Raw genomic sequence first — 14598 nt, 5'->3', positions numbered from 1 at the left:
CTTAGCAACAAGGAAAAATGCCATCACCAACTGGCCTTGGGCCTAATGTCAACACTGACTTATTTTCACCGAAATCACTTTATATTCCAGTGGCAGGGGGAAAACATCAGGGGCAAGAGCAGCATTAAGTCACTGGCACGCCATATCCAATTATCATTAATGTCTCACTTTTTCTGAGCCTTTTTCCATAATAATGCAATCCTTAAAATAATTCTGTGAAGTGGGTATAAAAGAAATTGTGTGATCTCTGATTTACAAATGAATAAACATACAAAATTCAGTGGGCATTATCCACAGATAATGACAGAAGTGGGACTGACTTCAGGATAATAACCAGTGACATTTATCAAGGATTTATTAATTAAGACGCTGGCTCAACGTATTCCGTGGGCTATTGGGTTTCCTACTTCCAACCAGCCTCTCCCTAGCATATTTGGTAGTTGCTACTATCTTATCCCTTTCCACATAAGAGAAAACAGAGGCTTAAAGAATAAATAACTATCCCAAGACTAAATAGCTTCATAAGCGATGGACTGCACCAAAACCTCTTAGCCCAGAGCCTGTGCACTGCACCCCCACTGTTCTGCATGGCCCATCAGGGTCCTCAACCCTGGCTCTTTGTGAGAGACCTAATCAGCGCTTCTCTCAGCCTTGAAAACAAGTACAACTGACGAGTCTCCACAGGTCACTGTGTTTTCTAACTCTGAGTTGAACTAATGCTAACAAAATAAATCAGTGCTCTTACTCTCTACTCGTAAACAGGAGACACTAATTCTTAGACTAAGAAGAGGTTCCTAGATCCCCTCCAATTCTATAAAAATTTATATACAAAAATATCCCACAAGATTATTAGAATAAACGGCCCCATTTGGGTCATCCCATTTAATGTCTCTTGTCTGAGGACTAAATAATCTGCAGATAGACACGTGCCGATTATTCCCTATACTTTCTGAGTGCTCTTTCAGAACTCCCGAGGGTGTCTGCTTTATCCTCCAGAGACTGGAGAGAGGAGAAACGCTCCATCCTTTGTCAATAGGGCATTCAGTCTGCAGGCCCGCCCCATGGGATGCAAGGGCTTCGGGCCAAGTGACACAAATATTAATTTGGAAAAGCGTCAGACACAGGCTCCAAGTGGACGCTTCTAAGAGACAGACAGGGGCAGAAAGGGGCAGTCAGCAGAGCTCTACGCCAATGGGGAGAGTCATGCCCACCCCTTGTGAGAGCCTTCCAGAGACCACTTCCTTCACAAAAACCTCGAAGTGACTTCTTTAAAGTCACCAAACATTATCTACACTAGTTCTTGCAACAAAACCTCTACAGGATGTGGATGTTTTCTTTACCTAAACGCCAGCTCTTCACACATGTGTCACCTTCAGCTTTGACTGTGTGACATGATACCCTGGTACAGACCCGTCACTCCACCAACTCTGGGGACACTGCTTTTCTCTCTTCCATTCTGGGGACACTGGATCAGCCGAGCATCTGTGGGGCCAGAGGACGCGGCTCCCCTCACCTGAGAACCGGGCTTGAGAGGGTCTTACCGCATTCTCCTTCAGCTGCAGCCCCTCCCCATTGGGAAGGGAGGACCGTCTCTTGGCTGAGTTCCTGTTTGGGGTTGAGATGATGGCCCCCGCTTTCTTCTTCACAGTGAGCACCTCGCAGCTGGCTTGGTCTTCATTGTGTGTGCTCTTCCCAGCATTGATTACCCTGGAGAAGAAGCCAGACAAGCTGGTCAGACAGGGTGACTTCCAGACAGCTGAGAGCTTTGTCTCAAGGGCCAGCCAGGCGGTCTCCACAACGGGCACGACGCTAAAGCCCCACTCAATGCACAGGACCTCGTGGTCTTGGTATTGTATGTTCTTGAGTAAACTGATTTTTTAAAAATGGAATTATATTAGCATACACTGAAACATTCATTAAAGCATGAAAGAAAAGACACTTTGTTAAGGTAAGATCATGGAAATCTACTACACGTGTGGTGTGCACGCGGCTCTATTAATCTGGTTGTACTCTTTCCTAACAGGTAAGTAGAAGACAATCATTTTCAAATGACTTTTTTTTTTTTACTTTTAAGTTATGAAATAATTATAGACTCAGAGTAAATTGCAAAAATACTACAGAGTCCCATGTGCCCTTCCCCCAGCGTCCCCCAGTGGCGACATCTTATATAACTATGGATACAGTATCAAGATGAGCCGTTGACACTGATACAGTAGAGTCAGCCAGACTGCAGCTCATTTGAACGTCACCATTTTCCATATCAAATGGCTTTCTGCATTAAAAATTGTACAGCTCTCCATAAGTCAACACATCCGCCCCACGACCAAGCAGGAAAGGAGAGCAAATGGAGATTTGGGAGCTGTGAGATCCAAGGAAGGGTTTCTCACAGTCTTCTGCCAAACCCTGGGATTCTATGGAGATGTCTCAGACATCGTAACATTTACTTTAAATTTATTTTTTAAATGTATAAGCATCTTGAAAAAAATGCAATAATTTAAACATTCACTCCCATCTGTTCCATGTGACAAACACATGCCGGTCTATATATTTTGGGCAGCTTTGGCATAATAAGCCTTCTCTCTCTTCTCTTTAATTGACCAGTATCACTTGATTGGAAGGAGAACTGTCAAAAAAAATTGCAATTACCTCTCTCTGTGTTCTAGGAAAAAGACCATCTCTCATCTATTATCTCCCCTATTTCAAATTTCTGTATTAATCAAAACTGCTTCATCATTCTTATTGGGTTTATTATAAATTTCAACATAAGCATATTTTCATAAACAAAAGCCTACTGTTACTCTCTTTACAGATTACAGTTTTGTGTAAACCTTTTTTAAAAAGTTGCTTATAGAGTTTGAAAATCTTTGTCCCAGGGAGGTGGGAATGCTCTCCGACCCGTGAGGTCCCACCTGCCTTGGGTGTTTATCACACCCTCCCGGGGATAGAGGGAGGGAGTGTTCAAGGTCTGGTTGTCTGCCCCACCTTCACTCTCTCTCCTCTAATGAGAGGACATTTTCATATGGTTTAAGCATAAAACGTAATTCTTGAAGACACAATAAGGCTACCCATCTACATGACAACTATTAATGCTACCACGCTGACTGCTCGAGCTTGGTAACTTCCCCAGGTTCCACAGCCAGGAGGGGAGCAGCTGGGATTCAGAATGAGGCTGACCTTGACCCCCAGCCCAAGCTCTTCCTGTTATACCACGGGGACTCTCTCCAGTCTGTGGCAGGCCAAGCTGGACTGTTTGGGGAAGCACGGAATAAGTAGAGAGGCAAGCTCAGGTGCGGGCCTTAGAGAAAGGGGAAGTCTCCTCGCTACTCTGTCTATTGGAGGAGTCTGAGAAAGTGCCCAGAAGGAGGAGGAAGAACGGATGGTTCAGATCCGCCTGTCTCTAGAGCAGCCCATGCTCAACCCAGGCCAAGTCACTGGGGGTTTGCAGCTGGAGCCCATGACACAGAACATGCATTTGTCTGGAGATTCTCCATCCCTGGAAACAAAACAAGGCAGAGGAAGGAGACGTGAAACACCGCCTGCCTCCTCCCAGTCACGGGTAGTGACTTCCCAGGCAACATGTTTGGGGCGGGCTGCATACTGGAAGGTGATATTACACCCCCATGGTTTCCCACAGGAGGGTCTTCTCTAGAGAAAGCTGAAGTGGAAGTTTGGCTGGGAAAACCAGTTCATGACAAGTGTCCCTCCCATATTGTCCTCTGTACAAGATCCTAGCTGCTATTTCTGGAACTTGGCATTGCCCTGACCATTGGTACCTAAACTTATGCTGTAGTCAGGTTTTTTTTTTTAATTTTTTTTTTTTTTAACAAAAACAGCAACACTGATCTCCAATAGCTACATGCCAGGCTGACTCATCTGCCACTGCTGTTTTCCAACAGTCAACAAAGCTACTCTAATTATACAAATCACGAATCATTGGCCCCCGAAAATGCTTCATCTTCTATTTCCCTTAGTGCATGTTCAACTCCAGAGTCGACCTAAGTAACTTCAGCAGAGACCCTAGGAACTTTATCTGATGCATAAGAAACTCAGGGCCCTGGAGGACCATGACTTGCACAAGGTCACATAGCTAAATATGGCAGAGCTCACACTAGTGAGATTCCAGTTCTTTCTGCTTCAGCTCTTCGGTTGTTTTATTTTCCTATCGAGTGTCTATTCTTATCAGCACTTGGTTTAGAGGCTGTACTGCAATAACTCATCAAAACCAGAGTCCTGTGACAGAGCAATCACTGGTGGCCTGACTTTGTCGTTTCATGTTGAATACAGCTTGTGAATGACACTAATGAAATATCAAAAAGTCAGACACGTCAACTTGGTGGGAAGACAGCAGCCCCCACCTTGTAAGCCTGTTTGGTCAGAGATATGATTATTATCCAGCTGATAAAGTCATATTAACTTAAAGCCATGGCCTTAAAAAAAAAAAAAAAACAACTCTTATCCCTTATTTTATATTATTTCAAGTCCCTTACTCCATATAGCTTTAGGAGAAAGTCCTGATTCTTCTCAATTTACTTTGGCTTTAAAATGCTTGATCTCTATCACCTTAAATATTTGATTTTGTTCTTCAGAGTAGAATGCTTTGTTTACTAAATGTAAATGAAACCTTTAATTCCTCTGAAAGTCAATTGAGAAAAACTTTGTTTCCCAAGCTGAGGAGCATCATGCTGTTAATATATTCAATAACGTCACCAAAGGTAAGGAGCTCTACCAGTAGCTACACTCCCTTCTTGTCCTCTGCTCCAGCGTAAAGTCAGCACTACCTTAAGATCAAGAGGAATGACTATAAGATGTGCATTCCTTATCTAAACAATACCTACCCATGATGCTTATTTTGAAGACTTAAAAACAAAATGCCAATGGATCGTGAATCATCGTATCTTTGGTGACATTATTTCCCAATTCCCTACAAAGCGGGAAAACATCTTCCCTGACATTAAGCTGGAGGTAATGAAGCATAGTGGTTAAGAACATGGGCTGTCTTCCCAGAACATAGCACAGAGCAGGCCCTCAACAAATGTTTGTTGAATGAATGAATGAAATCAGAAATCAATTCTGCTACTTCCTAGATGTGGAGTAATAATAGTATCTTACCTTGTTGAGAACTAACTATGTGCCAGGGACTGTGACTGGTATTTTCCATGTAGGAATCAACTCATTTCATGTTCTTTCCTTTTGAACGTTAAGTCACAGCTGGTGGATGGCAGTGTTTGGTCAAGTTACTTCCGTAAACCTCAGTTCCTTTGCAGTACTTCGTGGATTAAATGTTGGGAGCTGCTAAAATGTGTGTGCATTGGGGAGGGGGGATCTTAGTCACTTAAATTTGAGAATTGGGCAGTTTTGAAGTTAGGATGAAAATTCAGGTGGGAGAAATGTTAGAGGATCAATGGGAAGGAGAGCTCCTGTCTCTTCAATATGGAAAGTTAATACCCAGTGCTTCCATCCCTGAGAGATCACGAGTCATGTGCCCTGGGAGAGACACATGGCAAAGTTAAATTCATTTATGGACTATATTAACCTACCAGCCTACCCTCAATTGAACCAAAGCATCTAGATTTTTCCCCCTTGCAAAAACAGGTAAACACAAAATTTTAGGGACTCAGAAGTCAAAAATCCTATGTGGACGTCAGATACAGCTTGAAGCTACGACCTGGATACCAGGTGTGACCGTGACCTTGAGATGGCAGCAATAACAGAACTGATGTAAAAAAAGGAAGCAATTCATACTGTGCCTCTGTCATACACTTGGGAAACCTGTTTTCCTTCTTTCTGTTTGTGAAATACGCTAGTCACAAATTTTTAATCAACTCCACCTGAATTTCAGCAGCACGCCCTGCTTTCAGTTGCAACCGTTAAATTATCCAGTTACCCGCCTTCTCACCTGCTCAAAACCTTGACGACAAGCACACTCATCCAATAATATGACACAGAGACCAGGTCCCTATTACTAAACATGGACAAGTAAGTACTCTCAAGTATTCTCAAGGAGCGAGCCATTGTCACAAAGGCCACTGGCTCAGAGAACTCACAATGGAACCATTTTCAAAAGGATTTCCAAAGACAATCAACAAAGGAGAGTCACAGTTGACATTTTTTGAAGGACTTCCACGTGTCATGTCCTGTGCTAAACACCTGGCAGGTGTCGAGTCATCCATTCCTAACCCTCCCCTCCTCCTCCCCGGGGGTTCTCAGCAGAGTGCAGAAGGCATGAACATGCCCAACAGTCAGACAGACGGAACCCAAACTTAGTTTCTGCTAATTACTAGCTCTACCTGTGTGTTCCTGGGCAAAGTACTTTCTCCCTCTACAATGGGAATAAGTCACTTCTGATCATGGAAGAGCTGTGAGGATTAAATGCCCCAGCATGAAAAGAATTTAACAGTGCCTGGCACATAGGGAGCACTCAATATATATTACTTAGTAATATCAAATACAAAGCTAGCTGTCTATACTCTTGGGTCCCGGGGACTTGATCCAGCCACGCAGATGGGGGAAGAACCTCCCCTCCCCTTCCCAGCAGCATCCCTCTGCCGGCCTCCAGGATGCACAGCCACCTCCAGGCCTTCAAGTCGTACAGCATGGCACTTCCCACAACAGGTGCCTTAAGCAAGGCCACCGCCTCCTCTGAGCCCTTTTCTCAAAGCTGGCGCAACCCTCCAGCCACACATGTGATGGTGTTCTGCACAGAGGAAACCCTCCCCTTATGAAAAGCAGGAAAGCTGCTTCTAGATCCCCATCCAGACCCGGCCACAGACGTTATCTCTGGGCCCCCAGGCTCCCCAACTCTGAAGCTCAGGTCCGAGACCCACAGAAAAAGACCAAATAGAAAATTTGGTTTGATTTAGTTTGATTATTATTATATTGTTTTTAAAGGAAATAAAGGCAAGAGCAGTTTGGGCTAAAAAGGTGACACTAAGCATCAATGCTGCTACGCAGGCGTAGTTGCCCTGGGGAAGGAGGAGGAAGTGTTTGAGAAAGGCCATCAGTGAAGTGAGACGGAGCGGATTCATACAGAAGTGAGAAGCAGACAGCAAAATGCGGGAGGGGGAGGGGCAGGAATGAACCCATTCACAGAAGACCCAATAGAGCTATTGATTGTTAAAATTTTCTTTTGGGGCCAGCCTGGTGGCACAGCAGTTAAGTTCGCATGCTCCACTTTGGCGGCCCGGGGTTTGCTGGTTCAGATCCCCGATGCAGACCTACACATCGCTCGTCAAGCCATGCTGTGGTAGGCGTCCCACATATAAAGTAGAAGAGGATGGGCATAGATGTTAGCTCAGGGCCAGTCTTACTCAGCAAAAAGAGGAGCATTGGCAGCGGATGTTAGCTCAGGGCTAATCCTCCTCAAACAATGAAATAAAATAAAAAATAAAAGGAGAGATGGCTTATAACGTTAAAAAAAATTCTCTTTTGTAGGTAACCTCCTAGGCAATATTTCATGTGATTCTCTTATGTGGTTACTGACCATCCAGATAGGCTGGAACGTAAGGACAACTTAATTCCTCAAGCAAGTTACTAACCTCTCATTCTTGGGGTACTGGAAGACCACGCTCTGACTAGGAAGCTAAGCCTTTGATAACAGCCATCAAGCACAACAGCTTCTCCCAGACGGTTTCAGCCACCTCACGGCAGGACGGGGAACAGGAGGCCAGCCCAGCGCATTCAGTTAACAGCCAGTTGGTGTCATCAGGGAGGAGAAAGGACAGTAGGAAAAGGGACTGTCTGTAGTGTTTGGCTTTCACATTTTGGAAGGTGACTAAGTATCCGCATGGGGAGGAGGCAGCGTGGTGGAGAAGGCAGGATAAGCACAGACCAGGGAGAGAGCCCACACAGCAGGTCTTCTCCCAGCACAAGCAACTTTATGCCTTCTGGTTCCCAAGCCCTATCTGAGGCCAATAACAGGATGTGACCAACCAGGGGCTGCAAACTGGGGTGTTAAGGGCCACACACAGGTTGGTATTTTTAAATTTTTGCCCACAAAGTGTTTTTTTAAACAACAATTAAAAAAATTGTCAATATTTTTTAATATTGACAATTAGTTGCCAATATTTAAAAATTAGGATATTTACATTAAAAATCAATTTCCCCATCTCTCTTGAAAACTAACACATCAGGCCACACACCTGTCACACTCTTGTGTGATGCCAATCACTGAACCCGAGTAGAGGCAGCTCCACAGATAGGATGGGTCCTCGCTAGCTCACCCCCGACCTCATCTGTCCACTTCTGCCGTTTAAGTAACTGGCCTGGCCCCAAAGGGGCTCGATTCTGCAGCCCTGCAATCAGATTCTGTCACTTCATGAGTAACCAAGAAATGATTCGATACATAGCATGTACTGATTGAAAGAACTACTTTAAAAGTACTTATTGTGTAACCAAGGAGGGGTAAACCAAGACTAGGACAAATCCACTCTCAAGGAACCCACAGGCACCTACAATAGGGGGACCTTCTTACAAATAACTGCAATTTGTTTGGATTGATGCCATACTCAAGGTGTGTGTCACAAGGGATCTAAGAACGGAAAGGAAGGGACAACTCTGTAAAAGAAGACTTGGGCAGTGTCACCGATGAGGTGGTATCTGGCTCAGCCTTATGGAATGAGGCAGGAAATCAGTAGAGAAAAGACAAGGAAAGGTTCTCCAGGCAGAGGAACCACCTGTGTAGACAGTGATGTTAACTTTATGAAGAGGGGCTGGACGTGACCTGAGCACAGGCTTGGTGAGGGAGCTGCATCACAGCTAGACTGTGAGATTCCACAGGAGCTTTATCCGAGGGAGCTGAGGACCAGCAGGGAGAAGCTAGGATTATTTCAACAAGAGACTGATGTGTTCAAAATTATTTCGGAAAACAACAGTAGTGGTCTAATGGAGGATGCATGATAGAGGAAAAATGGCAGAGGCAGAGATCAGCTAGGGTCTCACAGTAGTCCAGGCGACAAGGAGGTCATGAACCCAGAGTGGCTCTGCGTGGAGGGGAGAGAGGGTTTGAGAGGAGGCAAATGAACCGAGAAGTCCTAGTAAAACCTGCTGGACGTGGGCTGTGGAGGAGAGAGGAGCAAAGACAAAGACTCTCAGGTTTCTGCTGGCAGAAGGAGCAGACGAGGCACACAGATCACGAAGGGAGATGAGAAGGTAGAACAAGTCTGGGCCTGGGGAGTGCTGTGGGATGAGACTGGTTTCAGGTCAGCGGATAGAAAGTTCCATGATATCCAAATTACAAAAGCAGTGGCGGCCAACTTCAGCCTAACCAGGGGTTGGCAAATCCAGGCCACTGCTTGTTTTTGTACGGCCCCCAAGCTAAGAATGGCTTTTACATTTTTAAGTTGTTGGAAAAAAAAAAAATCAAAGAGTATCTCATGACATGTGAAAATTATAAGAAATTCAAATTCAGTGCCCTTAAATAGTTTTATTGGAACACAGCCATGTTCACTCATTTACATATTGTCTATGGTGGCTTTCTAGATACAAGAGCAGAGTTGGTAGTTTCCAGAGAGACTTTCTGGCCTGCAAAACCTATATTATTTACTCCCTATACCTTTACAGAAAATGTGTGCTGACCTCTGAACTTAACCGTTAGGCTGAACTCTCTGAAACTGTTTTTGTAGGTCAAAAGCAGTCAAATACTGACAGTTTCAGGATTACACATAAGATGTAAGTAAAGGAAAGGAGAGACATGTAGGTTCGGGTAGAATTTAACGTGCATCTTGGCGCTCTGAGTAACATTAGTTTTGGGTATACTTTGCTGCTAGCACTGGGGGCCCAAACGAGCTTCTATCTCTCTCACCAATATAATTACATAACTGAAGGCTAAAAACAAACACTGAAGATCAAACGAAGACAAGGTGTTGTCCCACAGATCCCCACACATAAATATCAATGTTTCCTTCTTCATACTGGCTGTTTAGAAATGACCTTTTAACACAGCAAAGATAAAAATCAGAAAGCCGCCGTTGGGTATTTCCTTCCAATTATTGTCCAGGTCCTCTTGGCAAAACCATTAATATCACCAAAGTCCAACTTCCGTGTTTAAATAAGGAAGTCTGAGCTCAGTCAGATGCTGGAGCAATTCCCATGCAAACCCCAGGGCTGCTCTGTCGGGGCCAAGCACAAGCAAAATAAGGGCCTACTCAAAAGGATCTCAAGTTTGGAAGTCTTGCATTAAATACAGTAGAAAAATACTTTTTGCAGGTTTAGAACAGTATTACTCACATATAGTTGTTAGCTTCTGTTGGCAATTAAGAAAAAAAGTGCTTGAAGCTACTACATTTCCAAAGATAAGGTTTCTTTTCTTCATTCACTACATACATCAGTAGTATCAGCAATGTGAGAGAAATGCATTTTTTAAAACAAAGTGAAAGTCAATGTCAGATGTGTAATTTAAAAACGCGAACTTTAAAAAGCCTGAAACTAAGAAAATGGAACCAAAAGATAAAAGTACTCTAATCTCAAATGACATCAAATAAAATACATAAATTTTTAATCAGCAGTTTCCTCAAAAACCCCAGATACAATCTTAGCTTTTCCCTTGCTCTGGCATAAAGAAAGTTCTGGACAATCTAGGCTCTGATATTTCTCTTTTCAACCTTAAAGCAACAGAAGAAGAACAATTTTATTCAGAAGAGGATTGTTTGGTGGTAAAGAAGGATGAAACGCTGACCCGGGAGTGCTGAGTCCCTGCGGTGGAAAGGATCTTGAAGAATGTGCTCTCGTCCTCCCAGAGAGCTGAAGGCCGGTCACCCACCCACCCACCCACCCAGGCGCCAGCTGCGCAGCAGAAAACACCAGGTGGGGGCAAGTGGACAGGTTTCTCTCTGCTTGAAACTTAGGAGGCAGTTAGTATAGCACTTAAGAGCCCAGAGATTCTGGAACCAGAATCTCTGCGCAACTTACAGCAGGTTACTTTACCTGCCTGGGCCTCAGTTTCTCATCAGTAAGATGGGGACCATGAACAGTACTTTCCTCACAGGGTAGTTGCCTGACTGTTGGAAAACAGAACCATTTAAAGCTCTTTATATCTAACAACTTAGTTAATGCTTATAAACCCTAAACGCGAGAAAGGCAATATCATTATCCTCATTGCATTGGCCCCATCAACATCATAGATATCCTAGACAAGCCATTCTGGCGTTTCCTCATGGCAACTGAGGTTTTAAATGATGTATCGTGTTCACACAAACGATGCTCTTGTAATTAGTTGCACAACAGCCTATAAATAGAACACAGGTATAGCAAGAAGGAATTGTGACATGCCACAAGGTTTCAGTACTCCAGCACACTTTGTGCGAGGCAAGCACAGTATTACTGCAAGTCCACATGAAGAGCAATAACTAATTTCCCTCTCGTTACTTCAGTCTTTGTCTTTCTTTAAAAAACAACACACACACTTTAACTGAAAATAATCTGCTTTGGAAAAATCTTCCCTCCTGTGTTAACTAATTTGTAGAGAAAGCCTGTTTTGTTTCCTGATTAAACTCTAACAATACAAAAAGCAGCCCTTGGAAAGCCGGTTGTTATCTGATGAAACATTTTACCTTCGTGCCCAGACCCAGGGCAAAGCTCAGCTAACAATTCAAGCTTCCCTAATTTACAAGGGAAAGAGCACACCAGTTCAAGTCTTGAGGCCCCAAAGGGGCAGATCTGGGTCCCATTTTAGGCAAATTAATCTTTTCACCCTCAAAAAGCTAAGCTAGGCAGTACAAGGAGACTCTGCTACGGCCTTGAAGGAGACAAATGCACTGACAAGAATGGAAACTATTTTAAAGTGGATGCCCAGTATCATCCTTAAATAAAAAGGACAAGGTGGGCTATTGACACATCTCACTCAGGGAGAGACGCTCCATAATGTTATATGTTGGTTTTGATTGTTTCCTCCATCTCAAATCACTCAGCAGGGAGGAGGCACTCAATACATGTTAGTTGAATGAATGAACAAATGAACTCATTTTTTTTTCCCATAACATCCCTTGGGGAGACTAGAATAATGAATGAGTTCTAAGCCTACCTATTGGTTCCTTAAAGCTTAAAATATTTTTATTGAGGTGTCCCATCAATTAGCTTCAAGGAAAATAAGTCTACATTTCGAAGAAACATCTTATTTAGTAATAAGCACTAATGAACTTGGGAGGCCATGTAAAGTGAGGCCCAAACATCTCCAGCAAGCAGAGATGCGGCTGATGGAAGTCAGAATCTAGCACATCTCCAGCTGGAATCTTAATCTGACCTCTCCTGCTGGTTTCTGCCTTATAACCAAGTGCTCGCTCACTAATACTGCTCTATTAACAGTGACAGCCTCCCAAGAGGGTTCGGAGGGCCAGGATGATGCTCTCTCAACACTGAAAGACTTCGGTGCAGGAAAGAAATTCCAGAGGCCAAAGGGGGAGCTGGAGGCAGCAGAAAGGTAATTCAGACGCCATCAGCCTCCAGCTGCCCAGTGATGCAGTGAGTTACTTCAGAAAGTAGGAATGCTCTCTACTGGAAATGTCCAAAGCTGGTTGATCAACTTCCAAGGATACTCTGAGGATCTCTGCCCTGAATGGGAAGGTTCTCAGTCTTCTTTTCCAATACTCGAGTCTATATCCGTCCCTGCCCCCCCCACCTCCAGTTAATGCAAAAACCTCAGCTGCTTTCAGACCTAAAATTAATTTACATAGAACACTTTTAGAGTGGTACTTGCCTTGCTAAGATAATTCTCCGATACCTGGTAAACCATATTTGACACATGGCAGGCAAATCTCTACAAAATAGAAATTTTATTAACTCAAACATCTTATCCCCAACCAGCCTTTTAATGTGGGGCTGTGCAAGTGGAAATGCTGCTGCTCCCTGGGGCTCCCAATTTGGCTGGCTTTTCTTCCTAGCAAAGCTTCCGTGGGAGATCTCCTCTATTCCCAACGAAAATCTAAACACCAGGCATGGCCGTATTCGCATCTACAGTATAGATCTCTGGGGTGTCTGACCCAGTAACCAGGTGTATTTAATTCAGCCGTAAATACAGCCTGTGGGTTACAGAGGCAGTGCTGCTACACACAATGCCCTCTGCTTTGGATGATCCCCCCTCCTCCTGGCTGACAGATGCCCCCGGTCCTCCAACCCTCGTCTCAAGGCTGCTTCACATGCACTTCTTTATCACAGTTCTTAAACAATGCATTGTAACCACTAAGGACTGCAGTGGTTACACTGGTGGAAATTACCAGAAGCTTGGGTGGCTTCCTACCTCTGCCACTTACTAGTTGTGCAACTTTGGGAAGTTAATTAACCTTTCTAAAACTCAGTTTCTCTAGCTATAAAATTGGGCTACTGTGTAGATTAAGAGAATGAATGAGCGTAAAGTGCTTAGCAAAGACCTGGCAGACACGCTTTATTTGTCCAGACCCGCTTTCTTGTAGACGTTATCTTTCCCTCCTGCACTCCTCCATCCCACCCATATAGGTGTTCCCTGGCCATAGTTGATTTGTCTAGGGATGACCACCTGACTCTAGTTGAGCCAATTAGGGCCCCTCCACGGAAAATGAAAGAAAGGCAGGGGGAGAGAAAGGAGAGACAAAGGAGAAATGAAGTAGAACACGTAAGAGAAGAGTACATATTAGAAGTAAAGAGACTCAACGGAGTCTGAGTCCCCAGTTCCAGCTGTTCCCAAGACCCGCATATCCTCGGAATGTCTGGGTAACCCAAATGTCCTACGATAAATTCCCCCGGGGTGGCTGTCAATCGCAAATTAAGGAGTATAACAACACCCAAGTCTCATACACATTCATTTGCACTATTACCATAGTAAGTAGTAAGGCCCCTGAAGGCAGAGGCAGAATTCTACTTGATTTGCATTCTCAGAGACTCGTGCAGTGCCCGATATATAGCAGGCCGTCAAATATCAACTGAATGAAAGGTTTGTTGACTTCAGGGGAGAAAGGGTACTTGGGGTTAAAATTCTTATCAGACACTCAAGAATCTCTAGACACCTGTCCTAAGCAGTAAACGAGAAACAAAAAAAGTAGTTAAATATTGACAGTTATAACCAGAAAGAGGCACTGAGATACACTTCTGAGGGCCACTGGCCAGGTGTATTTCAGTCCTCTGAATGTCTTTGACTTGTTATCATTTGAGCTAACTGAAGCTTATTGGGAGGATTAAAAAAAAAAGCTGTATTATACAAATAAATGCTCAACTAATGTAGAAAACTATTCCTGAAGTTTACCATTGGGAGGCAGTGGCATGTTCAGTTAGCAGAAATTTAGCACCTAAGGAGAACTAATCACCACCCCCAGCCGTGACCCTGGGGTGTGGGGACTTAGATAAGTCTCAGAAATCGGTGGAAATTCCACAGACTCAAAATGAGCTAACTGTTTACCTTCCTTACTGCATTTCCATCTAGAGATTAAAATAGATCTCATTGTTCCAGAATCCTGGCTGTAGTAATAAATAGGCTCTAAGTGGCGCAGAACAAATTTTAATAGCGGAACCAGGAGCATGAGAGAGGAAACCAGGAGGAAGAATTTTTCTTCATAAAAAGGGCCATGAGGATAATTTCATTTCAATACATTTCTAAATTGCATATATTTTGGTATGCTGGTTGCAACATATCCTTTC

At 43.8% G+C, this 14598-nt stretch overlaps 1 protein-coding gene across 1 annotated transcript in view; it reads right to left on the bottom strand.

Annotated features, from left to right (window-relative positions):
• PPM1H (protein phosphatase, Mg2+/Mn2+ dependent 1H) overlaps positions 1-14598 on the bottom strand; it is a 231190-nt gene that overhangs the window by 141087 nt on the left and 75505 nt on the right. The window contains exon 3 of the mRNA XM_046673877.1: positions 1542-1707. Coding sequence (XP_046529833.1) covers positions 1542-1707 — 166 coding nt within the window. The remainder of the gene's footprint in view (positions 1-1541; positions 1708-14598) is intronic.

This window comes from Equus quagga, chromosome 1 (genome assembly GCF_021613505.1).
Source record: "Equus quagga isolate Etosha38 chromosome 1, UCLA_HA_Equagga_1.0, whole genome shotgun sequence".
Classification (NCBI taxonomy): Eukaryota; Metazoa; Chordata; class Mammalia; order Perissodactyla; family Equidae; genus Equus; species Equus quagga.
The sequence above is the reverse complement of the archived record's forward strand: the minus strand, read 5'-3'. Positions and strand labels throughout refer to the sequence as shown.